Below are 27,638 nucleotides of genomic sequence, written 5' to 3' on the forward strand. Positions count from 1 at the left end.
TGGAATCTCGCGTAATCGAGTCGTCGCATTCACCGCAACTGCGTCAGCCTTCTCGAACTTCGGAAAACCTCGTTACCGCTTTTGCTCGCTTCCGTCGCCGGAAATGTAACCTCGATATCTATATCGATATCATCCTTATCACGGTTCACCGACGTGACCACGAATTCCCGATTCGTTTTAAAAACGAATTCCTACCTACTCTACGACAAGAAACCCGACGGCTCGCACGAGGCTCATTTAAAATCGATCGTGTCAAATTATTTCAGAAGATCTCATATGTCCCGCCGAAGATCTCATATAGCGTTCGGATAATTAATCCCGGAGTGGCGCGTTATTTTCTCGTCAGATAATTACTAATATGAAATCCTTCGGGCGGTAAACGTTGCTTTTAACCTTCTTGTTAATGGGCACCCATTTAGAATTGCGCACGAGCCGTCCAGACATCTGCCAAACATGTTCTATCAGCGCGGAGCAGGTATACCAAGAGTCTTTATTGTTCGGCGACTTTCTAGAGTGCACTATAGAAAGGAACCTCCGAGACTTAACAGTTTCTATAACGTCGTTTCCACAGTGCCACGTATTGAAATACACGGATATTCGGGACATTGACGGGAATGTGAAAAATTACGGTTCGGTAGAGTTAACTGCAGAAAATTCCCGAGTCAGGTCACAGAAATTTCCTAATTTTGACGAAAACTTGACGTTCCTCCTTTTCTCGAGCCAAGTATCGCCGTATATTTTCCTCAGAGGAATTTTAACGGGAAGGAATTTCAACGAACGCGGCGATTTTTTTCATATTCGTGCCGAGGAGGAGACGCGAGCTCGGTTTGAGAGCCTCTGCGGTACAGGTTTGTGTACAGTGGCTTCTTTGTTCTCGCGCGTTTCGCCGGGATACTTGAAGAGTATAATCCGAAGCACATCGCGCGAAGCGCAACGTTATTAATAAGTCGAAAATAACGTGCCATTTTTTTTCTTTTGCGAATCGCAAATTGCGCAGAACTTTGGATAAAGGCGGACGGTGGAACTTGAGAAAGTGTAAGGAGCCTTCAGATGGTAACGCTTATCCATTCTCCAGAATTCTTTTCTCCGTTGCGCCAAAGAGGCGCCAGAATTGGCGCTTGGATCGTCCCGAGAGCCTTCGTAACCACGTTTGTAAATTTCACATAAGTCACGTGGTTAATTTTAGCGGTCACGAGGTCGGATAAAAGTTTCAGGAGAAACAACGGTGACCATATGTTGAGCGTAAACAATGTAATTTAATTCCCTCGCGGCCATTAGAGAGATGATGCACGGCGAGGGTCCGTTTTAATAAGTGGCGGTACTTGTGATAACACGCGTGTTGTAGTTTTGGGAATGCGCAAGATGGAGGCTTCGAAGAGTTCTCATCTCGCTCGGTTTGACTTTTAAATGCAGATAAGCGATCTCGCTTCTCCCCCACATCTGGAAAGGCCGAAAACGGAACAGAAGGGGAGAGAGCGTTACAGGGAGAATTATGATCTGCAAAGGAGGCCTTTGCTTCTTTCGAGGATTCGCGAGGATCCCCTCCTACCCGGCAGAAGGTCGCCTCGAAAGAACCTTAACACATTTCCGATTACCATAAGCCGCGCTCGCGTTACGACTCAACGACGGGCGCTTGTTTATACGCCGATTAAGCCCAATCGATCTGTATTGCGTCACGCACACGTTACCCGCGACAATCCCAAGCCGGGGAGAAGAGAGAGAGAGAGAGACGTGCGCATCGTGCTCTCCGAAGGACCTCTCCTTTTCCAGACAAACGATCCACTTATCGGACCGAGACTCTTTCTGATTCTCTTGAGTCACGCGAGCCGACTTGCCCGCTTGCGTGACTCATCCCGCAAGTGTAGAATCTAAGCACATCGGCTTAGGCGATGGGGGAAAAAGAAACATCGGAGTGAAATTAAAATGTTGAAGAAACGGCGGAAGTGACCTGACGACTCAAAAAATCGGCAGGCGACTGGATAGCCTCCCGTTTCTCGCAATGTCTGCATCTTCTTTGTCGTCCGATTATCGCCAGTTCGGATTCTAATATCCACAAGTGGCGGGGAAATGCGATAGAAGTAAATGAATTCCGTTGCGACACTCGGTGATTGATTATCATTATCGTGCCTTGTCGCGATTGCGTCTCCCAGCCGACACAGTTAATTGAAATTCCCGAGTTATCTGTCCGATTTTTATTTATACGGCGTGTATATATGGCATGTAGATATATTGTAATGAGGATATACGTATTGCCTGTTCCGCAACTTGCGATTTTGATTTTAACGGCGGATCTTCCGGTAAATCTTTTTTCGCGGTTCGTTTTAAAAGATGTCGAAGCACCAATTTTGAATGAATCAAGGGAGGAGAAAATGGCTCAGGTACAAAGATACGTAATATTGAAAAGTGGAGAACTACGATCAATGACGACCTCCCTCGATATTTTTGTCAAAAAAGGTATCGATTCCAAATTACCCGGAGAATCCATTACTGTAATTAAAGTCGTGATTCGTAGAACACTTTGTACATGGCACGTATCTAATACTCTGCATAATAAATTCTAGCATATAGATCGAAATCAAGTCGTAGCAAATAGTTTCGATAAAGATTTATCGTGGAGTAACTTCTTACGTGGTGCCTTCTAATAAATTGAAGGAAAAAAAATCTGTACAAATCCCAATTTTAAAATTAAAGATAGAGAGAGAGAGAGAGAGAGAGAAACAAACGGTGTGAGAATTGAAGTAAACGGGTGTCAGTGAGACTATTCACTACGTCCCGACTTAAATCAGATCGCTCTATTTTAACGGTATCGATATTAAATAAATTTGTTAAAGTCATCTACCGGCCGGCTAAGAATTACTCGTCTCGTTGAACTCGGTCGTGCACGCACAAATCTCAAGAAGATCTGACCTTCCTCGGCGTATCAGATTTCTTCTCAATGTTCCTCTTCTTGACCGCCGATTGCACGGTATATTTATACGTAAAAGTGTATGTGTAAAAAGGAGTCTCTCTCTGTAAAACGAGAACACTCGCCTACGGTACGTCTGCATGCTATCGCATCGGCTGCATTATCGTCTTACTTTTGTTCACAGCCAGCACATTCCTGATCGTTTCGCATGCACAAGAGCAAATGAGCTCGCTTGTTTCGCCGACTCGTCATTACGAATGTTTTAAACGCGAAAACCGTTTAAACCCGATACCTGTCTGCCGAGTATAGAGGATATCGTAAATAAATTGGCAATTAAGCTCCAAATCGAATTTCAATTAAAATGAGATTCACGTGAAATCAACTGACAGGCGGGATTTAATTATCTGGACTACCTCTTCGACATTTAGCGCATTTTCGAGTAATTAACACGAGACCAATCTCAAGCCAATCAAAAATTACATTTAAAGCAACGATAAACCCTCAGCGCTGTGAAATATTCACTGTCTGCGTCGAGAGCGAATCATATGTTTAATTCGAATTCGGCAAAATCTAATGGCATTTATTTTCCAATCCGATTCGATCTAAATCAAAGCGAGTAGACTCGTATAATAAGAAGCATCGCTCTACGCATCGCGTTCGCCACGTTTTCATCGTGCGTGACAATTCGTTCGTACTAGTACGCGTGTATTTGGTGTCGACCATCGGTCGGTCGGCTCGGTTTTTCAGCCGTCGAGAGATGTAAAAGAATCGCACGGATCAAGGACGAAACGCGCAAAACTCGAGAGCCCCGATGGTCGACTCTGATCTAATGCTGGAAATTCTTTTATTTTCGGTGCTGACTTTTGGCGGCCGCCCACCTAGACTCCGAGCCCGGCATTAATCATAGTAAGTCAACGAAAGAAACAGAGACCCGGCACAGGCGACTGACGACGCCTGCGGTTCGGAGTTCTCGCATTATTTTCCCGCTTACCCTCCCCCTACTAACGCTTTTGATTACCGATTCGTATTCAACGGCGCGCTCGCCGTACCGAGAGAAAGAGATCGGAATACATCGTCGCGAGAATCGGGGATAAACGTCGCAACCGTCAAAAACGAAAATCGGGACAAAAGAATAATGGCCGAGTTACTTTGACATTATTCCATTTATATTGTTAATTATTTACGTACACGTACATGGATTGGATACTTTTACACGCGTGAATCGTACTATTTTTATAATTCGTCTCTTTTTCCTTTGGAAAAATGTACAGATGGTAACCATTCACTCGGTATTCGTAGGAATTTGTTATCGCAACATTCAACAATTCGTTATCGCAGCATTTAACATGATAAACGCGAAGGAACGCGTCGTTTTCGGAGAAACGCTGTTACGCGTGCTCGACGTTAAGTCACGATATATATTCCCGAGGGGAATGAAATTTTATATTGCATCTCATGGACGCGAGAGTTTTGCCTGTTGATTTCGTGGATACGTGACATTGAAACGACTGACAAAATATGATAACGGCGTATGAACGTCCCTCTCGGTACCCAAGCGTCTTCCGTGCGCGCGTAGATGTAACTTTTTTCACATCGGTCTTTCGCATTGTTGTACCCATCTCAGAAAAAAAAAAAACATACACTAATTGTCGCAAAATCTCTTTACGTCTCGTTGTTCTCGTGACTAACAGAGATTTCCCCCTTGCCTCTCTTCTTTCCTGCTGCTTGCTGGATCCAGGGATCTGGGAATGTCACGGAAAAGTTTGCGGTAATTAACGTGAGAAAAGGAGAAGGAAAGTGGGAGGAGACAGGACTAACACTGGTGTGGTGTCGTGATAAGTGTTTTTTTTCCCCCCTTCTACAGCTTGCTTTGTCGTCGATTGTCATCGTCATTCGTTGTTTCTTTCTCAGCCCCTCCCTTAGCCCCCCGAGACGCCGTCGCAGTTTAACAAGTCGCGAAAGTTAGAAATCGATCTTCGATACGCTTGATACTCGCAGTACACGCTTCATAATCGCAATACGTTGATGGATGACGTTGAGTCAGGGATGCGTGAAAAATTTCGTTATCGCGTCTGCATGTAGATTTATGGTCTCGACGAAGGGTCATGAAAAATGGGTCCGAATAACATCCCAACACTCGTAGACGGACGGAATGTTCTGCGTTTATGCGCAGACATTTGTGTTCTTTACGGCTCGCATAACAGCGGGTTGCCATAGAGAGAACCCTTTTGGACGAAAGTTTTCACGCAAATCACGTTCCTTCGATATGAACGAGCCGAATTGGTTCATGTTTTCGTATTCAAATGACGGGCATTTCGAAACAACCGGTTACGCTTCAAACATCTCTTTTACGCTTTTGCGTTTTTTCGATACCCATTTTTAAATAGCAATTATTGTGGCCATTACCATAATATCTTGTTATTTTCTTTTTTTTTTTATTAGCGCTGCCGAACCTGTTCGATGTTAAAACCGACGTTGCATTTTTATATTTTTTTGCAAAATATTTACAACAACTATATTTTATATTTTGCTCGATATTTTCGAGCATATTTTATTGATATCATAGTTTAATATTCATTTCATACCATTTTAACAGCATAATGTTTGTTAAACAAATTATGGCTGATAATGCTTTCAGTGTTTAAACCATCCAAAATTGTCATACCGAACATTTGTTGCTTGTACACCTATGTGTGTTATTAATTTTTGCTGTGTTTTATCATATTTAACATAGTTCTTTTTCGTATAAACAATATTCCGTTTTGGAGAATTTCGAAAATATAAGATCATCATTGCTATCATCCGCTTTGTACTGGAGAGAACAAGTCTCTCACATTATCGCATTGTTCCTTAATATATTCGACAAGTCATTTACTTTATTCCTCAATATCATATTTTTCACAATCAATGTCGAACGATGTTTCTCTGACAGGGTTCCTTATTAATGATCGAAATTGTTTCATCATAGGGAGAACTCGAGCAACAACTTCTTCAGGCGAATCCAATTTTAGAAGCATTTGGTAATGCAAAGACCGTGAAGAACGACAACTCGTCTCGCTTTGTAAGTGAAATCGATGATTCTTAAAATAAATATTAAAATATATATCGGTAATTTTAGAATCTGCCCTGTGCCTTTCAGCACGTCATCTCTCATGCGTTATCACCGCAACATATAATTAATGTAATTGTGATGCAAATATGACGAATATGTTGCAGGGTAAATTTATCAGAATCAATTTCGACGCATCCGGTTACATAGCTGGCGCAAATATCGAGACATACCTTTTGGAAAAATCGAGAGCCATTCGACAAGCGAAGGATGAGAGAACCTTCCATATATTTTATCAGCTGCTGGCAGGCGCCTCGCCGGAGCAGAAGAGTAAGTCGTCATAATAATATACACTCCAGTGTGTGCGATGAAAAAGTCACACGACGAAAAAGTGTACCATAAAGTCATCGTAATAATAATAATAATAATAATAATTTTCTGCGCGTCATCTCGTTAGAGAAAATGCGTTCGATGTTCCTAACCGCAACGTTTGGTATTTTCAGAGGAATTCATACTGGAGGATCCGAAGCACTATCCTTTTCTGTCGAACGGGGCCTTACCTGTGCCCGGTGTCGACGATTCCGCCGAATTCTTCTCCACTGTGAAATCGATGCACATAATGGGTATGACCAACGAGGACTTCTCGTCCATCTTTCGTATCGTTTCCGCCGTAATGCTGTTCGGCTCGATGCAGTTCCGCCAAGAACGGAATTCCGACCAGGCGACACTGCCTGACAACACGGTGGCCCAGAAGATCTCGCACCTGCTGGGCCTGAGCGTGACCGAGATGACGAAGGCCTTCCTGAAGCCGCGCATCAAGGTAGGCCGCGACTTCGTGACCAAGGCGCAGACGAAGGAGCAGGTGGAGTTCGCCGTGGAGGCGATCTCGAAGGCATGCTACGAGAGGATGTTCCGCTGGCTGGTGAACAGAATCAACAGGTCGCTGGACAGGACGAAGCGGCAAGGCGCCAGCTTCATCGGTATCTTGGATATGGCCGGTTTCGAGATATTCGAGCTGAACTCCTTCGAACAGCTGTGCATTAATTACACGAACGAGAAGCTGCAACAGTTGTTCAACCATACGATGTTCATTCTGGAGCAGGAGGAGTATCAGCGAGAAGGCATCGAGTGGAAGTTCATCGATTTCGGGCTCGATCTGCAACCGACGATCGACCTGATCGACAAACCTATGGGCATAATGGCGCTCTTGGACGAGGAGTGCTGGTTCCCCAAAGCCACGGACAAGACGTTCGTGGAGAAGCTGGTGGGCGCGCACAGCGTGCACCCCAAGTTCATGAAGACCGACTTTCGCGGTGTCGCCGACTTCGCCATCATCCACTACGCCGGCAAGGTGGACTACTCCGCCGCCAAGTGGCTGATGAAGAACATGGACCCGTTGAACGAGAATGTCGTCAGTCTGCTGCAGGCCTCGCAGGATCCGTTCGTGTGCCACATCTGGAAGGACGCGGAGATTGTCGGCATGGCGCAGCAGGCACTCACGGACACGCAGTTCGGCGCGAGGACCAGGAAGGGCATGTTCAGGACGGTTTCACAGCTGTACAAGGAACAGCTGGCGAAACTGATGGTGACGCTGCGCAATACGAATCCGAACTTCGTACGGTGTATCATCCCGAATCACGAGAAGAGAGCCGGTAAGATCGACGCGCCGCTGGTGTTGGACCAGCTGCGATGCAACGGAGTGTTGGAAGGTATTCGTATCTGCCGGCAAGGTTTCCCCAACAGGATTCCCTTCCAGGAGTTCAGGCAACGCTACGAGCTGCTCACTCCGAACGCCATTCCGAAGGGATTCATGGACGGCAAGAAGGCTTGCGAGAAAATGGTACGTGTCTTTGCGATCGCGTGTCTCGCTCGACGACGGGAAACCTATTCAATAGATAGACGTTATAAAGCTCAAGTAATTTGATGGAAATGTGTGTGTATAATTAAGTGACGAACAATTTCACTCTCTGTCGCAGATTCAAGCTTTAGAGTTGGACCCGAATCTTTATCGCGTCGGACAGTCCAAGATTTTCTTCCGTGCCGGCGTGTTGGCGCACCTAGAGGAAGAGAGAGATTACAAGATCACGGACATAATCGTCAACTTCCAGGCCTTTTGTCGCGGCTTCCTGGCCAGACGTAATTATCAGAAGCGGCTGCAGCAGTTGAACGCCATTCGTATTATCCAGAGAAATTGCGCGGCTTACCTGAAGCTGCGCAACTGGCAATGGTGGAGGCTCTACACCAAGGTGAAGCCTCTGCTGGAGGTCACGAAGCAGGAAGAGAAGCTCACGCAGAAGGAGGACGAGCTGAAGCAAGTGCGCGACAAACTGGAGCTGCAGTTGCACTCGGCTCAGGAGTACCAACGTAAGTATCAGCTGGCCATCGAGGAGAAGACTATGCTCGCGGAGCAACTGCAGGCGGAAGTTGAGCTCTGCGCGGAGGCCGAGGAGATGAGGGCGAGGTTGGCTGCGAGGAAACAGGAGCTCGAGGAGATCCTGCACGATATGGAAGCGCGTATGGAGGAGGAGGAAGAGCGAACCGCCGCTTTGACTCAAGAGAAGAAGAAGTTACAGCTGAACATCAGCGACCTGGAGGAGCAATTGGAGGAGGAGGAAGCTGCCAGGCAGAAGCTCCAGTTGGAGAAGGTGCAGTGCGACGCGAAGATCAAGAAGTTGGAGGAGGACCTCGCGCTTTCGGACGATACCAATCAGAAGCTGCTGAAGGAGAAGAAGATCCTCGAGGAACGAGCCAACGATCTCTCGCAGACTCTGGCGGAGGAGGAGGAGAAGGCGAAGCATCTTTCGAAGTTGAAGGCCAAGCACGAAGCGACGATCGCCGATCTCGAGGAGAGGCTTCTCAAGGATCACCAGCAACGCCAAGAGGTGGACAGATCAAAACGGAAGGTCGAGACTGAAGTCTCAGATTTGAAGGAACAGTTGGCCGAGCGGAAAACGCAAGTCGAGGAACTGCAGCTGCAGCTGGGCAAGCGCGAGGAAGAACTGAACCAGGTTATGGCGAAGATGGACGAGGAGGGCGCCGCCAAGGCTCAAGCTCAGAAGGCTCTCAGAGAGCTAGAGTCGCAATTAGCCGAGCTGCAGGAAGACTTGGAAGCCGAGAAGGCGGCTAGGGGTAAGGCGGAGAAACTGCGGCGTGACCTGAACGAGGAATTGGAGGCGTTGAAGAACGAATTGTTGGATTCTCTGGACACCACCGCAGCCCAGCAGGAGCTGAGGAGCAAACGGGAGCAGGAACTCGCAACGTTGAAGAAGAATCTCGAGGAGGAGACGTCGTTACACGAGGCCACGCTCGCCGACATGCGTCACAAGCACACGCAGGAGCTGACCGCGTTGAACGAACAAATGGACGCGTTGAAGAAGACGAAGGCGGCACTGGAGAAAGCGAAGGGCACCTTGGAGGCCGAGAACGCCGACCTGGCGACGGAGTTGAGGTCGGTCAGTGCGAGCAGGCAGGAGTCCGACCGTCGTCGTAAGCAGGCGGAGCAACAACTGACCGAGATAAACGCAAAACTGGCCGAGGTGGAGAGGAACAAGCAGGAACTGGCGGAGAAAGTAACGAAGCTGCAGCAGGAGGCGGAGAGCGTGATGCAGCAGCTCGAGACCGCGGAGTTGAAAGCATCCGCGGCGCTGAAGGCGTCGGCCACTTGCGAGTCGCAGTTCACCGAACTTCAGCAGCGGTTGGAAGAGGAGACCCGGCAGAAACTGGCCCTCAGCTCGAAGCTGCGCGCATTGGAGAGCGAGAAGGAGAGCCTGCGCGATCAGCTCGAGGAGGAGGAGGAGGCGAAGCGTGCCTTGGACAAGCAGGTGTTGGGCTTGAACGTGCAGTTGGCTGAGGCGAAAAAACGCGCCGACGAGGAGGCGGAAGCCGCCGTTGCGCTCGAGGAGGCCAGGAAACGTTGCACCAAGGACATCGAAGCTCTTCAGAGGCAGGTCGAGGAGCTGCAAGCGGCGAACGACAAGCTCGACAAGTCGAAGAAGAAGATACAGGCGGAACTGGAGGACAGCATCATCGAGCTGGAGGCCCAACGGGCGAAGGTGCTCGAACTGGAGAAGAAGCAGAAGAACTTCGACAAGGTACTGGCCGAGGAGAAGGCCGTCTCCGTGCAGTACGCGGAGCAACGGGACGCCGCGGAGCGGGAGGCGCGCGCGATGGAGACCAGGGTGTTGTCGTTGACCCGCGAACTGGACGAGCTCAGCGAGAAGGTCGAGGAACTGGAGCGGGGTCGCAGGGGTCTGCAGTCGGAGCTGGACGAGTTGGTGAACAATCAGGGCACCGCCGACAAGAACGTCCACGAGTTGGAGAAGGCGAAACGCGCCCTGGAGTCGCAACTGGCTGAGCAGAAGTCGCAAGTGGAGGAGCTGGAGGACGAGCTGCAGTTCACGGAGGACGCGAAGCTGCGGCTGGAGGTGAACATGCAGGCGTTGCGCGCTCAGTTCGAGCGCGACCTGCAGACGAAGGAGGAGCAGGCCGAGGAGAAGCGCAGAGGGCTGGTGAAGCAGTTGCGCGACTTCGAAGCGGAGCTCGAGGACGAGAGGAAGCAACGCGCCGCGGCGACCGCGCAGCGCAAGAAGATGGAGGCCGATTACAAGGACATCGAGCAACAGCTGGAGATGCACAACAAGGTGAAGGAGGACGCGCTGAAGCAGCTGAAGAAGCTGCAAACGCAGATCAAGGATTGCACCAGGGAGACCGAGGAAGCCAGGGCCGCCAGGGACGAATTGGCGGCTGCGTCCAAGGAGACCGAGAGGAAGGTGAAGAGCTTGGAAGCGGACCTGATGCAGCTGACCGAGGACTTCGCCAGCAGCGAGCGCGCCAGGAGAACCGCCGAGAACGAGCGGGACGAGCTGCAGGAGGAAGTCAACAACAATGCGAACAAAGGCACTCTCATGTTGGACGAGAAACGCAGACTGGAGGCGAGGATCGCCACTCTCGAGGAGGAGCTGGAGGAGGAGCAGTCGAACGCCGAGATCGTGATGGATCGCGCCAGGAAGGGCCAGATCATGATCGAGCAGCTGACGACGGACCTCGCGACCGAGCGCTCCACCACGCAGAAGTTGGAGTCGCACAAGACGCTGCTGGAGAGGCAGAACAAGGACCTGAAGGCGAAACTGACCGAGCTGGAGACTGCGCAACGTGCCAAGACCAAGGCCACGATACAGCAGCTGGAATCGAAGATTAACAGTCTGGACGAGCAGCTCGAGATCGAGGCCAAAGAGAGATTCGCTCAGCAGAAGATCAATCGTAAGCTGGAGAAGAAACTGAAGGATCTGAGCTTGCAGCTGGAGGAGGAGAGACGGAACTCCGACCAGTACAAGGAGCAGGCGGAGAAGGTCAACGTCAGGATGAAGGCGTTGAAGAGACAATTGGACGAGGCCGAGGAGGAGATCAGCAGGCACAAGACCATGAAGCGGAAAGCCCAGAGAGAGATGGACGACATGATAGAATCTCAGGAGGAGCTCACACGGGAGCTGACGCATCTGAAGAATAAATTAAGGTAACCTCTCGTCCGTTATTCACGAACGTTCCGGAGGGATAAGGCCGACTTTGAAAAGTAGAGAGTTGTTTTCTTTTCGGGGGGAAGCACGTAAGAGAGCAAGCGTCCCCGTGTCCGGGGGGGATGTTAAGTCTAACGAGAGGATACTACTCCTTTGGATTGCACAAATATATGTATTCTTTTGTTCTTACGATTTTTAGGCCATACGTATCTGTAATCTTAGGCGAACGTAATGAGGCGGTATTAAAGTAATTGTTTTGTCTTTGAAGGAAGTGATCAACTTCTGAAAATGTGTAGGTGTCAAGAGAGAAAAAACGATTGGTATCCTACCTGAGAGAGTTTTTTGCTAGGAAACAATCCCATTAGTCCCCAGTGTGCTACAGTGAGTGGAACGAGCTCTTTTAGTTAATTTGAAACCGCTAACCCCCCCCNATGCGTTCTTTCTTCATTTAGTATTTTCATTTAGTCCGTAATGTATATACATAATACCGTAATATAAACCGCCGGTCGGTGGTTTAACACGCGACACGCTTTCCGAAAAAAATCCTCCTAGAGTTTCCTCCGGAAGAACGACGCTGAGCTGCAGTTAGATATATTAAATATTTTCAATGTATTAAATATGTTTTAATATTAGATGTCACAAAATTGACTGAATATAAGCTGAAAATTGCGTGACTTTCTAAAAAAAAAATCACTGAAACATCGACTAAAGTAGTTTTTTCCTTTTTACTGAAATATCGATGAAATGCCAATGAAATGAGGCCAATTGAAAAAGAGAGAGAGAGAGATTTTCAAATGCATTTTCATTGTGTTTTCAGTTAAATATTTCCATCCGAGTTTTCATGCGTTTTTCCAGCAGCAACTTTGATCACGTGACCTATTTTCATGCCAAAATGAGCGTGTCGGACGGTGGTTCAATAATATGAAAAGGCAGAGCTTTTAAACTACCGAGCGGCGGGTAGTGTGTGCGCTTTCCCTGTTACTCGCGCACACCGTTTCATTCCGAGCACGACGGACGAGTCGCACGACTGACGCGACGTATGATTTGTTTTGAAGGCGCGGCGGTCCTCCGATCAGCAGTCTGAGCTCTTCCTCGAGGCTGAAACGCGGTTCCGTGCAAACCGGCGGCTCCGGCGACGACTCGACGACGCAGGACGAGAGCATCGACGGCGAGGAGAACGTCAATTGAGTGACGGAGTTGGCCCAGTGTGCTCTCGAAGCTCTGTGAATTCTGTACATACGTCCGTCGAGAGAGTGGTTGGCTTTTCCGTTCGACGATTCGGTAACCACACGTGAATCAACCGACGTCTCGCCGCGTCACTCCGCGAGTAACGACCAGCTCCACGATCAAAAAAATCAAATGTCACCTCGACGATTTCCCGCGGCGTTTCCGGTCTTAAGATTATTAATCGCGACGAAAGATAACGAAAGATCGCTCCCCCCCCCTCCCCCCGTAAGAGTCCAGCTGATTGACACACAGTAGTAGTACCGATGACGAGCGTGGTAGATAGATAAAGCGAGAGCCAAAGGGGCGCGCGAAGAAGCGAGAAAAATACGAGAAAAAGAATTAGCCGAATGTCGAGAAGAGAGAGAGGGGACTTTTGATACATTTTATATAGCATGAACGCAACGTTGATCGCGTATTTTACGTATATATATAAATATATATATATATATATATATAAAGAGAAAATGTGAGGGAGAGAGAGAGCGAGAAAGAGAGAGGAAGAGGATAAAAAGAGGAAGGAGGGAGAGGAAGAGGAGAGGGAGAGAGAGGGGTAAAATAAATTATGTAGAAGGAAACTTAATCATGATGAATTTATTGGGGGCTTATTTAACGAAAAACTTAAAAAAAGAGCGCCACTTTTGCACGGAGAGAATGAAAAGGAAAGAAAACGACACACCGAGTAACGGTGAGCGCACTTCTTTTTTTTTTTTTACTTCGACGTAGTCTCTCGCTTGATTTCCCCGAGCTGTCGGACCAGACCGGGACTCGCGAGATCCAACGGAGTCTTGCGCTCTTTGTTGGTTGTCGTCGGGTCCGCGCCGTTCGCCACCAGCAGCTTCGCCTCTTCCACGCGGTTCTCCTCGCAAGCGAGATGCAACGGTGTATTACCGTACGTGTCCCTCGGATCTGAAAGCGTTGACGACGACGACGACAGCATGTAAATGAAACGAAACGAGATTGTGCAGCAACTTCGGGAGAACGAGATAAAACTTGTACTTCTAGGTTACACAATCGGATATATATAGTAGATATATTTGATATTTTATATATTACTATAGTGTAATCGCGCCGCGTGCGTGAGTGCATTTCAATAACACAGAGACACACACACACACACACACCGATACTACTCACAACAAAACGCATGTTTCACACTCGGTTTCAAGCGCGTCCCCGAGCGCATCTTTTCTTCAACGCAGCTTGGAAAACGCGGCCGATGATTCGGTGAGAGAAGTTCTATGAATGAATTAATATAACAAGTTCTCTCTCATTGGCTTCATCGGCCGGATGATTTGACTTAAAAGAAAAGCCTGGTTAAAAGTAGTTAATTATCGGGCCGGTTTAATCAATTTTCCCAATTTAACCGATCAATTAAAACATCAATCGTGATCGGTTGTTTCTTGTCAATTCCATCTAACGATAAATGCGATTGGTCGATTCCAATGGAATAATCAGCGGGTCAAGTTAACTGGAGGTTGTGAAACTGATTAAAAGCCCGTTGGTTAAAATCGTTGCTTCGCGGTGTCCCGGGCTGCATCGAAGGAAGAAGAGTGTTCAGATCAAGTTTTGCGACCAAGTGTATACACACACATACACAGACAGATGCGTATTCCGCTCTACCTTACCTATATTCAAATTCTTCCCGTACTCTATGAGGAGCTTCACGATGGCCGTGTTGCCTTTCGAGGCGGACCTGTGCAGAGGCGTGGCGCCCCGTTTGTCCGCGATGTTCACGTCGGCGTCCTTCTCGAGCAACGCGACGCAGATGGACTTCCAATTCTTCGACGCGGCGTACTGTAGGGCCGAGTGGCCGTCGACCGTCGTCGCGTTCACTCTCGCTCCCTCGTTCAGCAGCGTGTTGACGACCTTCTCGCGACCGGCGGACGCCGCCAGGATCAGCGGAGTCATGTCTGTCTGCGTTTTACGGACGGGCCGTGTTCAAGCGGTTTAAACACATTAGATTCGCCTCCCGTTGCAGTAGGGTCGTCCGAGGATCGGCCGGCGGCAAACGAAACGAAAAAAGAAAAAAAAAACGAAGTCCTCTCGCGACTTGTTCGCGCGTAGAAAAACGACAAGCGAGAGACGATAAGTAATGCGGATTGTAACACACTGTGCGCGATGCATCTTGGGCGTTCGCGTTCGCTTTATACTTATTTTCTTATAAGTTTTTCTTTTTTTTTTTTTTTTTTTTTTTTTTTTTTNAGAGAAGAAACAACAAATTATAATATAATTATATGTCATCAAGTGTGTGTGTTATTAAAGATTTCCATCTTTCTTTCGATGCGTTTGCGATCGGCGACCGATTTCTTTGTTCCGACCGGGAAAGCGGATAATGATTTGTAAAACTTTGCTTGAGAATGCGTTAGGGCTTTGTTCACAATCGAGTTTTGCTCTTGCTAAATGTTTCTTTGAATCGATTGCAAATCATGGAACGTACCCGCAAGTTTTACGATTTTTTTTTTTGCCGAGAGAAAAGAGTGCTTGATAACTTTTTCAGAAACCATGGAAATAGACTCTATTTAAACCATCAATATACTCCCTCGAGCGTAAAAGAAAATACGTAATCATTATCAAATATTTTATAATAATGTATTTTGATAATAAAAGTTCTTTTCACAGTTGCATATAATTTCGCGTGTGGAAATAAATCTCCGTTCAAGCATGTTATCGATCGTTACGTTCGTAGTAATTTCATTCATTTATGAGAACAGAACTGTGTGAATATATATAATTTCAGTATGAAGTAGCCGAAATTTTGTGCGCTTGTGCAAGTATAGCATGCAACGACTTGCTTACGTCATCCGTGGGATCGACCGGTACGATGCCACCGTCGAGAGAAAGTAAATGTCGAACCAGATCATCGTGACCACCCAGCGCCGCCCAGTGTATCAGCATTCGGCCGTTCTGCAAGGAAAGTGCACGAGCTAACCTTAAATAGTTCGGATGTCACGAACCGACGACGGAGTGTCACGATGACAATACAAACATTGTCCGTTTGTGTCTTCAGCCTCTCGTTCTCGTTCAGAAGGATCTTCACGGCTGCGATATTGCCGCGATAAGCCAGATCGTACGGTGTCACCTCTTGTTGGAACATTTTCACGGATTGTCACTCGTAATTTGAAACAAATGAGATCATTCGCAAATTATAAGACTCTCTATGTTCCCGGAGAATAACGGGTCTAAAGGATTGTTGTGAATATGACATTGGAATCGGGAGCGCTACTAGGGAGAATTCATACCTCGACAGAAAAGCCAGCAGCCAATCGGAGCTCCTTGTCGAAAAACGGCATGTTGATTGGTTATCGCGTGAACTTTCGTCGCGCGGCAAGCGTTGCTTGTCGCTACTTGTTGAGACTTTGAACTGAAATTTATTTATACGATTTATTTATTCGGATGGGTCTAAGGTGAACACTAACGCTGCAGGTTTCGCCAGTTTCTTCGAATTTAATGATTTTTTTATTGTCAACAATTCAATGCATGATTAACTATATTGGTTACAAATACTTTAATAGAACAAGAAACAAATTAGAAACGCTGTTTTATCTCGAGGATTTGCCTAGAACTAATTAAGTTGATCAACAGTATACGATCTAACCACGCTAGATGTAAACGGCAACTCTTCGACAGAAGTATTGTAACGAAATCGACTTGTGACCACAGGAACTCCACTCAATCGGCACAACACGTAGTCTTCTGCTGCCCATTTTGTTCGGAGCCATCGGATCGTTTTATTACGGAACTCCATAGACTTGCTTTCTCGGCGGATTTGGAATGTGTGGCCTTTTCTGATTCGATAAAGGTCATACTACTTTTGGACCAACTCATTATTACTAATCATATTATTTTATAAACTCTTCCACTGTGGCGCATGCCTAACCAAATTAAGAACAGGATCTCCCTTCAAAAAATCGGGTTCCTGAAACGTGAGAATCTCGCACGTACGCTTCAATGTGTAGCGCAGCTAGTTCAATTAGAAAGAAAAAAAAACTGGAATTATTGATTGATCTCTGACTATGTAAATTTTCGTATCATAGTTTTTACGCGTAATAATTTACACGGAATCACAGCTGTTTCTGAAGCACGCGATAAAAAATCCAATGTGAGGACCACAATCAGGACCGAATCTACATGTTTTGTACCCGAATTCAAAATCTTTCAGGTTGTATCCTGGTTTAGCGTATCCCTCTAGTACACTATCGCGGGATACTTCTGTTCTACATGGGTCCCAGACAGATTCCAAATACAAATCTGGAAACTTCTCCAATGCCCAAGCGATCATCCTTTCGTTTTCCGCTACTGTGACAGTGCACGTACTATACACTAACGTTCCCTGTGGCTTCAAAAGACGTGCAGCCTGTGTGCGTGAAATGTTATCGTTAATTTGTCTTCTTCTTTTCTTTTCGACAATAAATTCGCACAAACTTACAACAGAGAGCAGACGTCGTTGCAAATAGGCGTAAGAACGAAGTTTTGACCGTGTGATTGTGTTGTACAGTTGCGGTCTTTGACCTAGCGCACTGCATGGAGCGTCCAAGAGAATACGATTAAAATGTTTCTCTGGGAACGGTGGTATATCGGGATTATTACCACGGGCGACAATGCCATGCTGCTCGGAGATAACAGCTTTTGCAGCATCGTAATGATATATTGTAATATTTTTATCGTTAATCCTTTCCTGAAGCTGCGCCACCTTACGTCGGTTTTTCTCTAAAGCTATTATCGTACCCTGGAAATTGTAACCGAAATTACTACAAAGCAACGTGAATAAGTGACCTAGGCCGGTATTCATAGTCCGATCTTACATTTGAGACCGTCTTAACTTTATCTTCGGATGTTTCGTAGCCAATGAAACGAGCCGTAGAGCATCCGAAGGTAAACTTAAGAAGTCTTAAAGTCTAAGTCTATAGGATCCGACTATGAATATTGGCTCCAGGCTCATTATATTTTTCATTTTCCGTGCGTCATTTCAAGAAGAACATAAGCTTATGCTTGTTTTACTCAATCGAAATGAAAAGTGCAACGAAAGTGCAGCCAGAAGGAAGAAATCGATAGATCATCGCATCGTTTGTGTTTTACAACCGATTTATCTCTAAATGCACATACCTGTCCTTTCATGAGGTATGAAATGTGTGTGGTTTTGTTACCAGGTGCGGCACACATGTCAAGAATCTTTTCGCCCGGTTGAGGGTCTAAAACGAAGCCACACATGATAGACGGCAAATTTTGCAGCCGCGCACGTAGCTTCAGAGACTCATCATCGGCATTTAATTGTGGAACTCATGAGATCACATCGGTCATAACTACCGCGATATCGCTAGAAGGCAAATCAACAATGCTTAGCGCAAGAGTTCCGAACGAGAGTTCAGCAGTGACAAAATAATAACGTAGGCACAAAAATTTAACCTTGGTAGAGAAGGAGAGGAAGAGAGAAACACGTTTGCACACAAATCACACTGTCACGATAGCGCAGTTATGTATGTGCGTATTAAATACTCAACGATTTATAATACGCAAAACACACACACATAACGCGAGTCCTCCAAACAATTTTATTACAATGATCGTGTTACTTACTATGGATTGAAAAAGGTCTTCTCAAACAGTTGTTTTCTTGTTTGCCGTAGAACACCGTTACCCAAATACATCTTACTGTTATTTGGATACGGTGTAATCAAACCTTTTATGCATTGCCCGGTAATATCGGCGAACACGCTGACTTTAGTGTTGATGCTTAAACCTATGAGAGAATTTTTGTGTGATAATTAAATTCGAAATTTTTCCGAATAATTAGACAGAAAGAATTCCTCGTGGAAACATTACCATCCGGCATTCCCATAACGCCAGGAACGTAAACATGAGATCCTCTTAGCACGGCTGCGCCGCATCTAGCATCGACGATAATCTCATCCGGACATTTCTCCAAATCAAGAGACACCTGCGGGTCCCAACTGTCAACAGCGACTATTTCATTCGGGAGGCCTTGTAAAAAATGTATTTTCGGATCCGGCTTATCATCCTGAGATATGTCAAGCGTGAAAAAAGACGAGCGAAAAATGCAATACAGAACAAACAAATCGTACGTCCAGTCTCCTTGTTTCTCTCAATCTTTCAAGGTCAAATTCGTTTAAGATAATTTGAAAACAAGTTGAGGAAACTTTGTTTTCAAACTACTCACAAGATATGATTAGCGCAAGCAACTGTCGCGCTAGTTGTGATTACTCAATACGTACTTTTTTCAATGCTCTGCGCAGTTTTTCCAGATAATCGGTACGATCAACCTTACGATAGTCCAATCTGAAAACACTCATCTGAGGTACTGTGCACATCCATTTACAGAGCTCGTCAACCAACTCCTATAATTTTTTTTTATTATATAACGTTGATAAGGTGAGGTTCCACCTCACGAAGAAGCTTACGAAAATTCAATTGATACAACCTGTGCTTCAGATTTTTCTATCTGTTTGCCGTAGTAGATAATTTGTTCTAAATCTGTTATCAATTCGTCGCGTATTTCGGATTTGTTTTTAAACGGAGTTTCTCTAAAACTCCCGCCTAGTGATGACGACATTTCTCTTATCTGTCCCTCTTCCTCTGTTTGCCACAAAATTATTCGTTCTTTGTAAGATATGTTAATTGTTGAACATTGAGATATCATTCACATATATATGTTTAGTATGTATATATGTAAAGGGTAATTGGGGAGGGAACTGCAATATTCGGAGAATGTTTTCAGAAGATCGAAGCGGACAAAAAAAAGTTCTATAAACACAGGTCCGATTCTCAGCGTATATAATATTTAACTAAAGCGACTTTAATAAATAAACGTCAAAATAAATGCTTACAGTTACAAAGCTATTAGGGAGTTTTTGCAATAACATTTCTATATTTCTATACATATATATGTGTGTGTTTACACATTTCTTAATCTAACGAAATATATTTCAAGATATCTCGTACACATAGAGAGAAATATCTCTTATAGTAATATATACAGAACATTTCAATTTATCTGATTGGTAAGACTGAATGATGAGTAAATAGATTTGAGAGATACCGATAACAAGAATTTTCAACGTCAATATCAACATCGTAGACAATCGTATCTTTCTCCTGAGCAATCGCTTTTCTTTTCATCATCATGCAACTATTTATCTCTCTTATGTTGCAAAAAGTGTAATTAAGCAGCAAGAAAAAGGATAAACGCTTGATATTTGTGAGAGAAGACGGGGGCACGTTTTTAATTGAGCATCGAGAAATTCGCACGGGATGCAGGCAGTTTGATAAAATGGAATCTACAGAATATTGTGCACGACTTTCCCGATTTATATAATGATCAATATAAGAGACGGTAATTTTGAACTATGATATGCATAATTCACAGTTGAAAAACCATGCATCAGACCTTATTTGATTGATTTTATGTCGGGAAGGAGAATAACGAATATGTTTAATGCTCGGCACGAATTACAAAATGAATGGCAAGAGCTTCATTCAGCCTTGGACGAAGCTCAACAGGAAGTTACAAATCTCGATCAGAAATTATGCCATGCCAGAAGAAACTTGGAGGAAGAGAAGCGTAAGCGCCGAATGGTCGAGCAACAGAGGGATCAATTGGTACACATTGTTCTCCTCTCATAAATAAAATCAAAAATAGTTAACAAAATCTTGATACTTGTCGATCTAATTTTGTCGTCGTGTTCGACAGGAAAGCCAAATTAACACGATTCGAGAGATCTTATTCCATAACGAAGAAATAAGTTTGGATGAAGGAATCAAGCGGAAATTACAATTTCTTGACAAACCTGTTGTCGCAAGGAACAAGCATAATGTATATATCCGAGATACACAAAATGATGGGCAGTAAGTTGTACCATTGAATAGTCAATATAATAGCATATCTCAGGTTCATTCTCATTCAACTGGTTCTTTTCACAGGCTGAATACAATAATGGAAATGGATTCCACCGGTTCGATATTGAGTGATTTAAATTGTTTATCAAAATCAGAAGACGATCAAGATACTAATGCTGTACTCCTGTTGAGTCCAAAACATGTAGAATGGAAAGAACACGGAGCTAGCTGTGAGAAATCTGTACACAAGCAGCACAGCACGTTAGATAAGGTTGCTGAATTTAATTTGTCAGACAAAACAACGATCGCAACGACAATGAGTAAACAAACAAACGACAATACGCATACTGCATCTTTTCAAACCCAAGTTGTTCCTAGTAATGAAATTATTGATTCCAATGTGTCGGGAACAAAAGTATATGCTCATAACCTCGTGTCGAAAATGGTGATTAAACCAGAGACGTGTACTCCTTGCGGTAAAAGGTAATAATATCGATCGATGAAATCAATTACGCGTTAGAATCAGTGTGAAAAAGCTACGACATATGTATTTTCCTACGTTTGATCTGGTAGAATCCGGTTTGGGAAAATAATGCTGAAATGCAGGGACTGTCCTGTTATGTGCCATATGGAATGCAAAACTACAGTTCTGCTGCAATTATGCATACAGCCGGCAACTCAATGCGGTGTAAATACTATTGTATGTAGATTACGTATAATAACGTGACGTGTCTGTGTTTATATGTAAGTAATCACAAACATTTCAGTGAAGCATCGAGCGCATAAACCGATCGACAACGGACTAAATTGGATAAATTAAGGAAAGAGGATATTATGATCCGGTCTATTGGGAGGCCGATTGAATCTCGCCAGCATTATATGTCGCCTTGTGTACGTCAAGTTGAATAAGTTTAGAGGAAAGCATTTACCTTGAAAAATACAAGCACTCGCCGGAATTCGTTCTTTAATAAATTGCACCTTTACACGCAATCGCTGCTCTTACCACCGTTTCTTATTATTTTCTTCGTGTTACATTTGACTTAGAAACAACGCAAAATTACGTCTCGCATACTTATCTTGTCTATTGTACCCACAACCGTATTTTGTTAGTTAAGCAACGTTCGGCGAGAAATTGACGATCGCAAAGCTATTGTTTTCCCTATCAAACAAAGGAGGGTGGTTTGAGTTTCCTCTAGACGCTATTCTCACAGGGATATTTTGGGTGCGTTCCATTGTACCGAAGAGAAACCTGCGAGCGGCAACGCCGGCGTTTTCTTTAACACCAGCATTGAACTAAAGAACATACTGGAATGAGCACTGCCCTTGTTTCTGGCTTCGTGCCGAGAGAGAAAGTATCTAAAGCCCATATCAGACTACGGATTGAAAATTGAGATTGAATTTGGCCAATCGGTACAAAGTTAACTGAATTCAAGTTGAGTGAAATTTAGTGAACTTTGCACTGATTGGTCAAATTCCAATTCAATTTCAATCTCCAATCCGTAGTCTGATACGGGCTATATTGGCCTCTGCTTACAGGACGCGGAAATGCTTGCTGCGTGGCAAGGAGCGACGCGGCGGCCATTAAACTTTTAGTTCTCGTGGAAAAACGGCACGTTGATGGGCTACCGCGTCGCTTCTTGCCGCGCGGCAAGCGTTGCCACGTCCTATGGGCAGAAGCCATTATGCATCGGGCAATAATAATTTCGAAATTTTCGATGACGCGACTTATGCCGCCATCTATCAGTGTATTCACGTACCAATCTTAATTTCCGTCGTCACGTGTCCGTCATCGGGCCAATCGCGTGAGCACGGTGACCCTATACGTGGCATAAGGCATGAATCCTTTCCACGTCCGCCATTTTGACATACGGTACTTTTCGAGAGTGTTGGTTTTATGTTTTGTCGTTTCTCGTGAAAATAATCTTTTTTACTGAAACGTAAGTAACGCAAGTGACATATATGTGCAACGTGGCATTACCGGAGAGCTCGATATTAAGAGCAAGTCTCTAGATAATGGATCTTTGAGCGGAGTACCTCAGACGATTCGCTGGGGAGTAGGTCGAAGGTGACAGACAACCGGGTGTACGCAGTGGCTTCTCAAACCGCACAATATCTTCCGCCTCGCTCGCAGTATCACGCTCCACTGGCCTTTTAAATAGATCACTTTTTCAAAGTGCGTAGATCGCCGGCAAAGCAGTCTATTGTGATCCTCGAGGGTATGCTAGCAGATAATCATAGCGATGTATTAAAATGAGAATCGATAGCAGGCAGCGTGAGCATCTCATGTGTGCCTGATCCTTTTTCTCCCCTTCGGTCATGCTTGACAGTCGTACGTAGGTACGGCGTTTCTCGTCAATTCAATTGTCTCATATTGCATGCGCCCCATAAATACGATCAGGTTAGTTCACGAGGCTTTTGTGACAGCGTATACGATGGCCGTGTACGTACGTGCATGCGTGTGCGTATGTGTGATACGTGACGAGTATGCCCGCCGCGGCGGTGGTGGCGCACATTCTTGTTCGCGTTACCGCATCTCGGGTAAAACGCGTCCGACCGACCGCAAGGAGAATCGCCGAGTCGTCATCGCGTTCACCTCCACGTGTACCTCTCTCGTGTCTCATGATATTTCCTCATTCTTTCACAGAAATCCTCGCTTTCCCCTCATCGATTATACGTGCTCGACGAGAGAAAATAGAAGGAAAAAGGGAAACGCGAAAAAACTTGGAGTCGTGACATATTGCATTGTATATATCATTATTATTACACACGCGGATACTGGGAATCGATTGTGTATCTCGTGACGTAGTGAGAGTTACAAAAGTGAGCGAATCAACTAGAATTTATTATTATTTCATTTGTCAACACCTACTTAGCGAATCAGTTTGCTTTTGTCACTTTTGTCACATCATGAAATATACAATCATTCCTTTTTCCTCTCTCACGCTATTCGTGTCAACTGTTCAGCCAAATAGACGTGTCATTCCCAGTTGAACAATTTGAATTCGTCTTATCCTCAGTATGTTTCATCGTGCGTTCATATCAAGTTTTGCCTCTCATCTGACAAATTGGAAGCAGTCCTCGTGACCGATGAGATTGCACAAATTTGTTCTGACGTTACAATTGATCAGATATTAACAAAGAACGATACAGTATTTACAATGCGTGTACAACACGATTGTATATCTTATATGGATGATAATTCTCCTCTCAAATATTATAAACAGGTACAAACTGAAACAAATAATATCATAATCCAATCGTGTGTTTCAGGTCCCGACATAACTAGCACTAATCATGGGGAATATGTTTGCAACGTTATTCAAAGGCCTCTTCGGCAAAAAGGAGATGAGGATTTTGATGGTGGGTCTCGATGCAGCGGGTAAAACTACAATTCTGTACAAATTAAAATTAGGGGAAATTGTCACTACGATTCCCACTATAGGTAAGTATGTATGCATTTCTCATTATCGTTAGTAATATACAAAACAGCTGTTGAGAAATTCAATCGATCTTCGCGAGCGATTGGAAGATGAACAGTAATAATTTAATAGGTACTTTCCAGTAAGGAAACGTATTTATCATATAATTGAACGCAGTACACGGGTGCTTGATGGAATCTTAATTACCGAAATGGTCATTAGTTAACGATAATATGTATTAAATGTTATCGAACATTATGTATATTTCCGAACAAATGATTACTCCAGGAGCGATTAATATGTCGTTAATTATATCCGCTTTAAACGATCAAGCTGATAGTTTTATCGCTAATTACAACTCGTATTTATCGCTATCATTTAAAAATATCATCCGCTTGGCGAAACATGTGAATGTTGCGGAGCATCGACTACTTTCTTTCAATACAATTTTGACACACATTCTGAACGAATATTTTATTATAATAATTATCGTGCGTGGAAAGGCTCAGTGGCTCGATTTTTTTCATTATTCGTAATTATTTATATACATTATTTGCGAGTGATGTCCATTAAGCCTATTGCTTTTGCGAATATACTCATTGAATATCACTCGCAAGTTACGTGTATGAATAGTTATGAATGATTCAAGAATCGAACCCCAGAGCATCAGGGATTACCACAAAGTATCATAAAGAGAGAAACGATTGTTCAGTATATATATTTAATGCGACAAATATCAAAATTATATAAAAATGATTAAAAAATTAGCAATCATGACGCGGCCTGTAACACAAGATATATTCAACTCTATTCTTCTGCTTTGTCAACCTGTGTCAACTCTTGTTGCAAAGTTTCCTCTATGTAGTCAACTCGTTTTGCAAAACTAATTTTAAGTTGTACAAGGTGTCCTATTTATTATTTCTTTTATCTTCGCAGAGTAAGGTCGTATTAATGATATGTTTACAGACAAAAAGTGTTTGGTGTTAAGGTAGTCATCTAACGTAATGATCTCAATTAGACCTTGGATCAAGATCCAAATTATGTCAAAATCAATTTAATTTTTTATGCATTTTTTTCTCTTTTTTTTTACACAAATCGATTCCTTTATTAATTTTCGGACAAAATTACCGAAGTAAAATTAAGATCGATGAGTACTTACGCTCTCATTGATGCAACGAGAGCGATTCATTCTTATATTTTGATACGCAGAATGAACAGAGGAATCGATTTATGTAAAAAAAAATTAACTTGACCTCGAAATAATTCTCTGACCTTAATCCAACGTCTGATGACCACCAGATGATCTCTTCAAGCAACTTTTCTCTGTGAACATGTCGATTCGACCTTACAAAGATAAAATAGGTGATAAATGGGATATTTTGTGTACACATATCCACATACATACATACATACATACATACATATATGTGTGTGTGTGTGTGTGTGTGTGTATAAAATGTTACAGTGACAATACGTGTGTTGAAATATTTTTTAGGTTTCAATGTAGAAACGGTCGAATATAAGAATATAAGTTTCACTGTATGGGATGTGGGTGGTCAAGACAAAATCAGACCTCTGTGGCGGCATTATTTTCAGAATACGCAAGTATGTCGTCGATTATAAAAATCATTAATACTAGCTTGTCGAATATATAAATGAAATGAGGATACCAACGCGTGACACGTCTACCGAGTGTATCTATTCTTTCCACGATATTATTCCCTCTCATTAATGGGAATCGCATCGCGCATATCATTTTGACTTCTGCGTGATTTTCTTCCGCTATACAAACTCTCGTTATTACATTTGCAGGGATTGATATTCGTCGTTGATAGTAATGATAGGGAACGTATCGGCGAAGCACGCGAAGAGTTGATGAGAATGCTAGCGGAAGATGAGCTCAGAGATGCGGTACTCCTCATATTCGCAAACAAACAAGTGAGTTGATAGCGAACGGATGGACTCGCGTGTGGAATGATCGAAATACCATGTTGTGATCGATGACACATTTCAGGATCTGCCAAATGCAATGAACGCGGCGGAGATCACCGACAAGTTGGGATTGCATTCTCTACGCAATCGCAATTGGTACATTCAAGCGACGTGTGCCACAAGTGGGGACGGGCTTTACGAAGGCCTCGATTGGCTCTCCAATCAGCTGAAAAATGCCAACCGCTAATCGGAGAATTATCCTGTCAACATTCAGTTGCTATATTAACATCATACAAAAGAAAAAAAAAACAGCTGCACACCTGTCCCCCCATAGGAACGAATAATAATATTAAACGCAATGCTGACTCTACAAGGCCTCTCCGAGGAGGGACCTTATAAGAGCGGAAGATAGATTATCATTGAAAGTTTGTCTCTGCGCTAGCAAGTTATTGGGGGGAGAGGAGTGTGGATAACAACAAGCGGCCGCAAGCACACGATCGTGAATGGCCACACAGGACTATTGCCTTGTGCGCAACTTATTATTATAATTATTATTATTACATTAGCATTATATAGTTACACTTTTTACACAGAGATGCCACGAGAATGTGGAAAAACTTGGAAGTAATTATATTAAAGTACCTAACTCTGAAACATACGATAACACATTGATTAACAAATTATTATTTAAACAATACCTTCGATGAGAACAGTTGAGAACGTGGAAGAGACAGAGAGAGAGAGAGAGAGAGAGAAAGACGAAAAGAACAGAAAAGAGTAAAGCGCGTACCTACACACACACAGCGTTGTCAGTTTGAATATGGACATACCGATCGTTGGACATACCGATTATCATAATGTAGCTGCATATTGTACATTACATTATATAAATACGATAAAATGTGATCAATAGAGACGAGAGAATGTTGCTCTGTCCACTACATCAACAAAAGTAAGCTCTCACTTCGGCCCACAACGCGGTTGATATACGCGAAAACGCAGAAAGTGATTGCAGCAAGACGGTGCAATGACTTAGTATTTCTAGTTACGAAAGTTGGTTTATATTTTTTTAGTTTTCGGCGATAGATTTCGAAGACGATTACGAAAACGATGGTTATCTCGCTAGTTGGTAGTGGCAGGTGTGCATCCTCTTCCTTATATACCTGCCCGCCATACGACTCATAGTTATCCAACCATGTATGTCTCACTATAAACGAGATATCATTTATTTATTGCACCTTGATAAGGATAAATTAGAGTATATCCTCGAGAGACATTCCGAAATTGCGCACAGTGAACAGTGGAGAGAAATTCAGCGAAACTCGAGAGAAATTTAGAAATATGCAAAGATTCGTCGAATCGTCCGCGAAGAGAAAAATAAGGCTATGCAATTATTCAAAAGCCCCAGTGCTCATGCATTGGCGTGGCGTTTTCACGTGAACTATTCCGACGTTAATTCGCGGCCCTTCAATGTCCTAACGTTTTTCCCGTATTTCAAATATCGATTCTTTTTACGAGAGAGATACTCCTTCCCCTTAATTTCATTCAATCGCATTTTCGTCATAAGCGATGATTCATATAATTATGTATGAATGTTTAAACAATTTGTGAAATATATTGTAATTGTGCTTTATGTAGTCTATATATTATTCGCCGTCGAGTATAGTTTCTATTTGATTTCTCCGATCAGGATCGATCGCAGGATCACGCTTGATCGATTGTACATATTCACTATTCGATCA

General features: G+C 44.0%; 5 protein-coding genes across 13 annotated transcripts in view; 3 read left to right on the plus strand and 2 right to left on the minus strand.

The window, feature by feature from the left end:
* Positions 1 to 12,822, plus strand: part of LOC106741344 (myosin heavy chain, non-muscle) — a 32,655-nt gene extending 19,833 nt beyond the window's left edge. The window contains exons 4-10 of one of the 3 annotated variants that reach the window (XM_014613229.1): positions 3,788 to 3,811; positions 5,874 to 5,966; positions 6,122 to 6,284; positions 6,458 to 7,794; positions 7,931 to 11,466; positions 11,764 to 11,848; positions 12,523 to 12,612. In XM_014613229.1, coding sequence (XP_014468715.1) covers positions 3,788 to 3,811; positions 5,874 to 5,966; positions 6,122 to 6,284; positions 6,458 to 7,794; positions 7,931 to 11,466; positions 11,764 to 11,800 — 5,190 coding nt within the window. In that variant the 3' untranslated portion in view covers positions 11,801 to 11,848; positions 12,523 to 12,612. Of the gene's footprint in view, positions 1 to 3,787; positions 3,812 to 5,873; positions 5,967 to 6,121; positions 6,285 to 6,457; positions 7,795 to 7,930; positions 11,467 to 11,735; positions 11,849 to 12,522 lie in introns of those variants that run through there. The other 2 variants (XM_014613228.1, XM_014613230.1) reach the window with 2 other exon arrangements.
* Positions 12,823 to 13,270: 448 nt separating this feature from the next.
* Positions 13,271 to 15,929, minus strand: LOC106741348 (26S proteasome non-ATPase regulatory subunit 10-like). Its single transcript, XM_014613235.1, has 4 exons — positions 15,681 to 15,929; positions 15,491 to 15,598; positions 14,320 to 14,608; positions 13,271 to 13,600 (listed from the first exon to the last, which is right to left on the minus strand). The coding sequence occupies exons 1-4, from the start codon at positions 15,786 to 15,788 to the stop codon at positions 13,404 to 13,406; spliced, it is 702 nt and encodes a 233-aa protein (XP_014468721.1). The 5' UTR covers positions 15,789 to 15,929; the 3' UTR covers positions 13,271 to 13,403.
* Positions 15,930 to 16,127: 198 nt separating this feature from the next.
* Positions 16,128 to 21,808, minus strand: LOC106741345 (putative methyltransferase NSUN6). The gene is given in 8 exon segments (XM_014613231.1): positions 16,128 to 17,048; positions 17,121 to 17,420; positions 17,798 to 18,008; positions 18,269 to 18,431; positions 18,515 to 18,710; positions 18,925 to 19,047; positions 19,131 to 19,285; positions 21,475 to 21,808. Coding segments are annotated over 7 exon segments (1,428 nt in total). The 5' UTR covers positions 19,263 to 19,285; positions 21,475 to 21,808; the 3' UTR covers positions 16,128 to 16,745.
* LOC106741347 (rac GTPase-activating protein 1-like) lies at positions 19,284 to 21,481 on the plus strand. Of its 3 annotated transcripts, none has more exons than XM_014613233.1 (5): positions 19,284 to 20,308; positions 20,400 to 20,554; positions 20,630 to 21,028; positions 21,119 to 21,245; positions 21,313 to 21,481. In XM_014613233.1, exons 1-5 carry the CDS (start codon positions 20,114 to 20,116, stop codon positions 21,313 to 21,315), a joined length of 879 nt encoding a protein of 292 aa, XP_014468719.1. In that variant the 5' UTR covers positions 19,284 to 20,113; the 3' UTR covers positions 21,316 to 21,481. The 3 variants fall into 3 exon arrangements, with proteins under 3 accessions (XP_014468719.1, XP_014468720.1, XP_014468718.1); XM_014613234.1 differs by having other exon boundaries at positions 21,119 to 21,233; XM_014613232.1 differs by having other exon boundaries at positions 21,119 to 21,481.
* Positions 21,809 to 22,376: 568 nt separating the features above from the next.
* Positions 22,377 to 27,529, plus strand: LOC106741349 (ADP-ribosylation factor 1). 5 transcript variants are annotated; one of them, XM_014613238.1, is made up of 6 exons: positions 22,387 to 22,482; positions 22,556 to 22,761; positions 23,816 to 23,987; positions 25,460 to 25,569; positions 25,777 to 25,902; positions 25,979 to 26,143. In XM_014613238.1, exons 3-6 carry the CDS (start codon positions 23,840 to 23,842, stop codon positions 26,141 to 26,143), a joined length of 549 nt encoding a protein of 182 aa, XP_014468724.1. In that variant the 5' UTR covers positions 22,387 to 22,482; positions 22,556 to 22,761; positions 23,816 to 23,839. The 5 variants fall into 5 exon arrangements, with proteins under 5 accessions (XP_014468723.1, XP_014468725.1, XP_014468724.1 ...); XM_014613237.1 differs by having other exon boundaries at positions 22,377 to 22,761; XM_014613239.1 differs by lacking the exon at positions 22,556 to 22,761 and having other exon boundaries at positions 22,381 to 22,482.
* The last annotated feature ends 109 nt before the right edge of the window (positions 27,530 to 27,638 follow it).

This window comes from Dinoponera quadriceps, unplaced genomic scaffold (assembly GCF_001313825.1).
Source record: "Dinoponera quadriceps isolate SergipeBrazil2010 unplaced genomic scaffold, ASM131382v1 scaffold405, whole genome shotgun sequence".
NCBI classification, from domain to species: domain Eukaryota; kingdom Metazoa; phylum Arthropoda; class Insecta; order Hymenoptera; family Formicidae; genus Dinoponera; species Dinoponera quadriceps.

Excerpts from the sequence above, each read along its gene's own strand:
- LOC106741348 (XM_014613235.1), bottom strand. The coding sequence starts at position 15,788 with ATGTTCCAACAAGAGGTGACACCGTACGATCTGGCTTATCGCGGCAAT. Across the intron at positions 15,599-15,680 it reads TGAAGACACAAACGGACAAT|AACGGCCGAATGCTGATACA; the intron begins GTTTGTATTGTC and ends CTTTCCTTGCAG. Across the intron at positions 14,609-15,490 it reads CGGTCGATCCCACGGATGAC|ACAGACATGACTCCGCTGAT; the intron begins GTAAGCAAGTCG and ends CGTAAAACGCAG.
- LOC106741347 (XM_014613232.1), top strand. The coding sequence starts at position 20,114 with ATGTCGGGAAGGAGAATAACGAATATGTTTAATGCTCGGCACGAATTA. Across the intron at positions 20,309-20,399 it reads AGCAACAGAGGGATCAATTG|GAAAGCCAAATTAACACGAT; the intron begins GTACACATTGTT and ends CGTGTTCGACAG. Across the intron at positions 20,555-20,629 it reads GATACACAAAATGATGGGCA|GCTGAATACAATAATGGAAA; the intron begins GTAAGTTGTACC and ends TTCTTTTCACAG.
- LOC106741349 (XM_014613237.1), top strand. The coding sequence starts at position 23,840 with ATGGGGAATATGTTTGCAACGTTATTCAAAGGCCTCTTCGGCAAAAAG. Across the intron at positions 25,570-25,776 it reads ATTATTTTCAGAATACGCAA|GGATTGATATTCGTCGTTGA; the intron begins GTATGTCGTCGA and ends TTACATTTGCAG. Across the intron at positions 25,903-25,978 it reads TCATATTCGCAAACAAACAA|GATCTGCCAAATGCAATGAA; the intron begins GTGAGTTGATAG and ends GACACATTTCAG.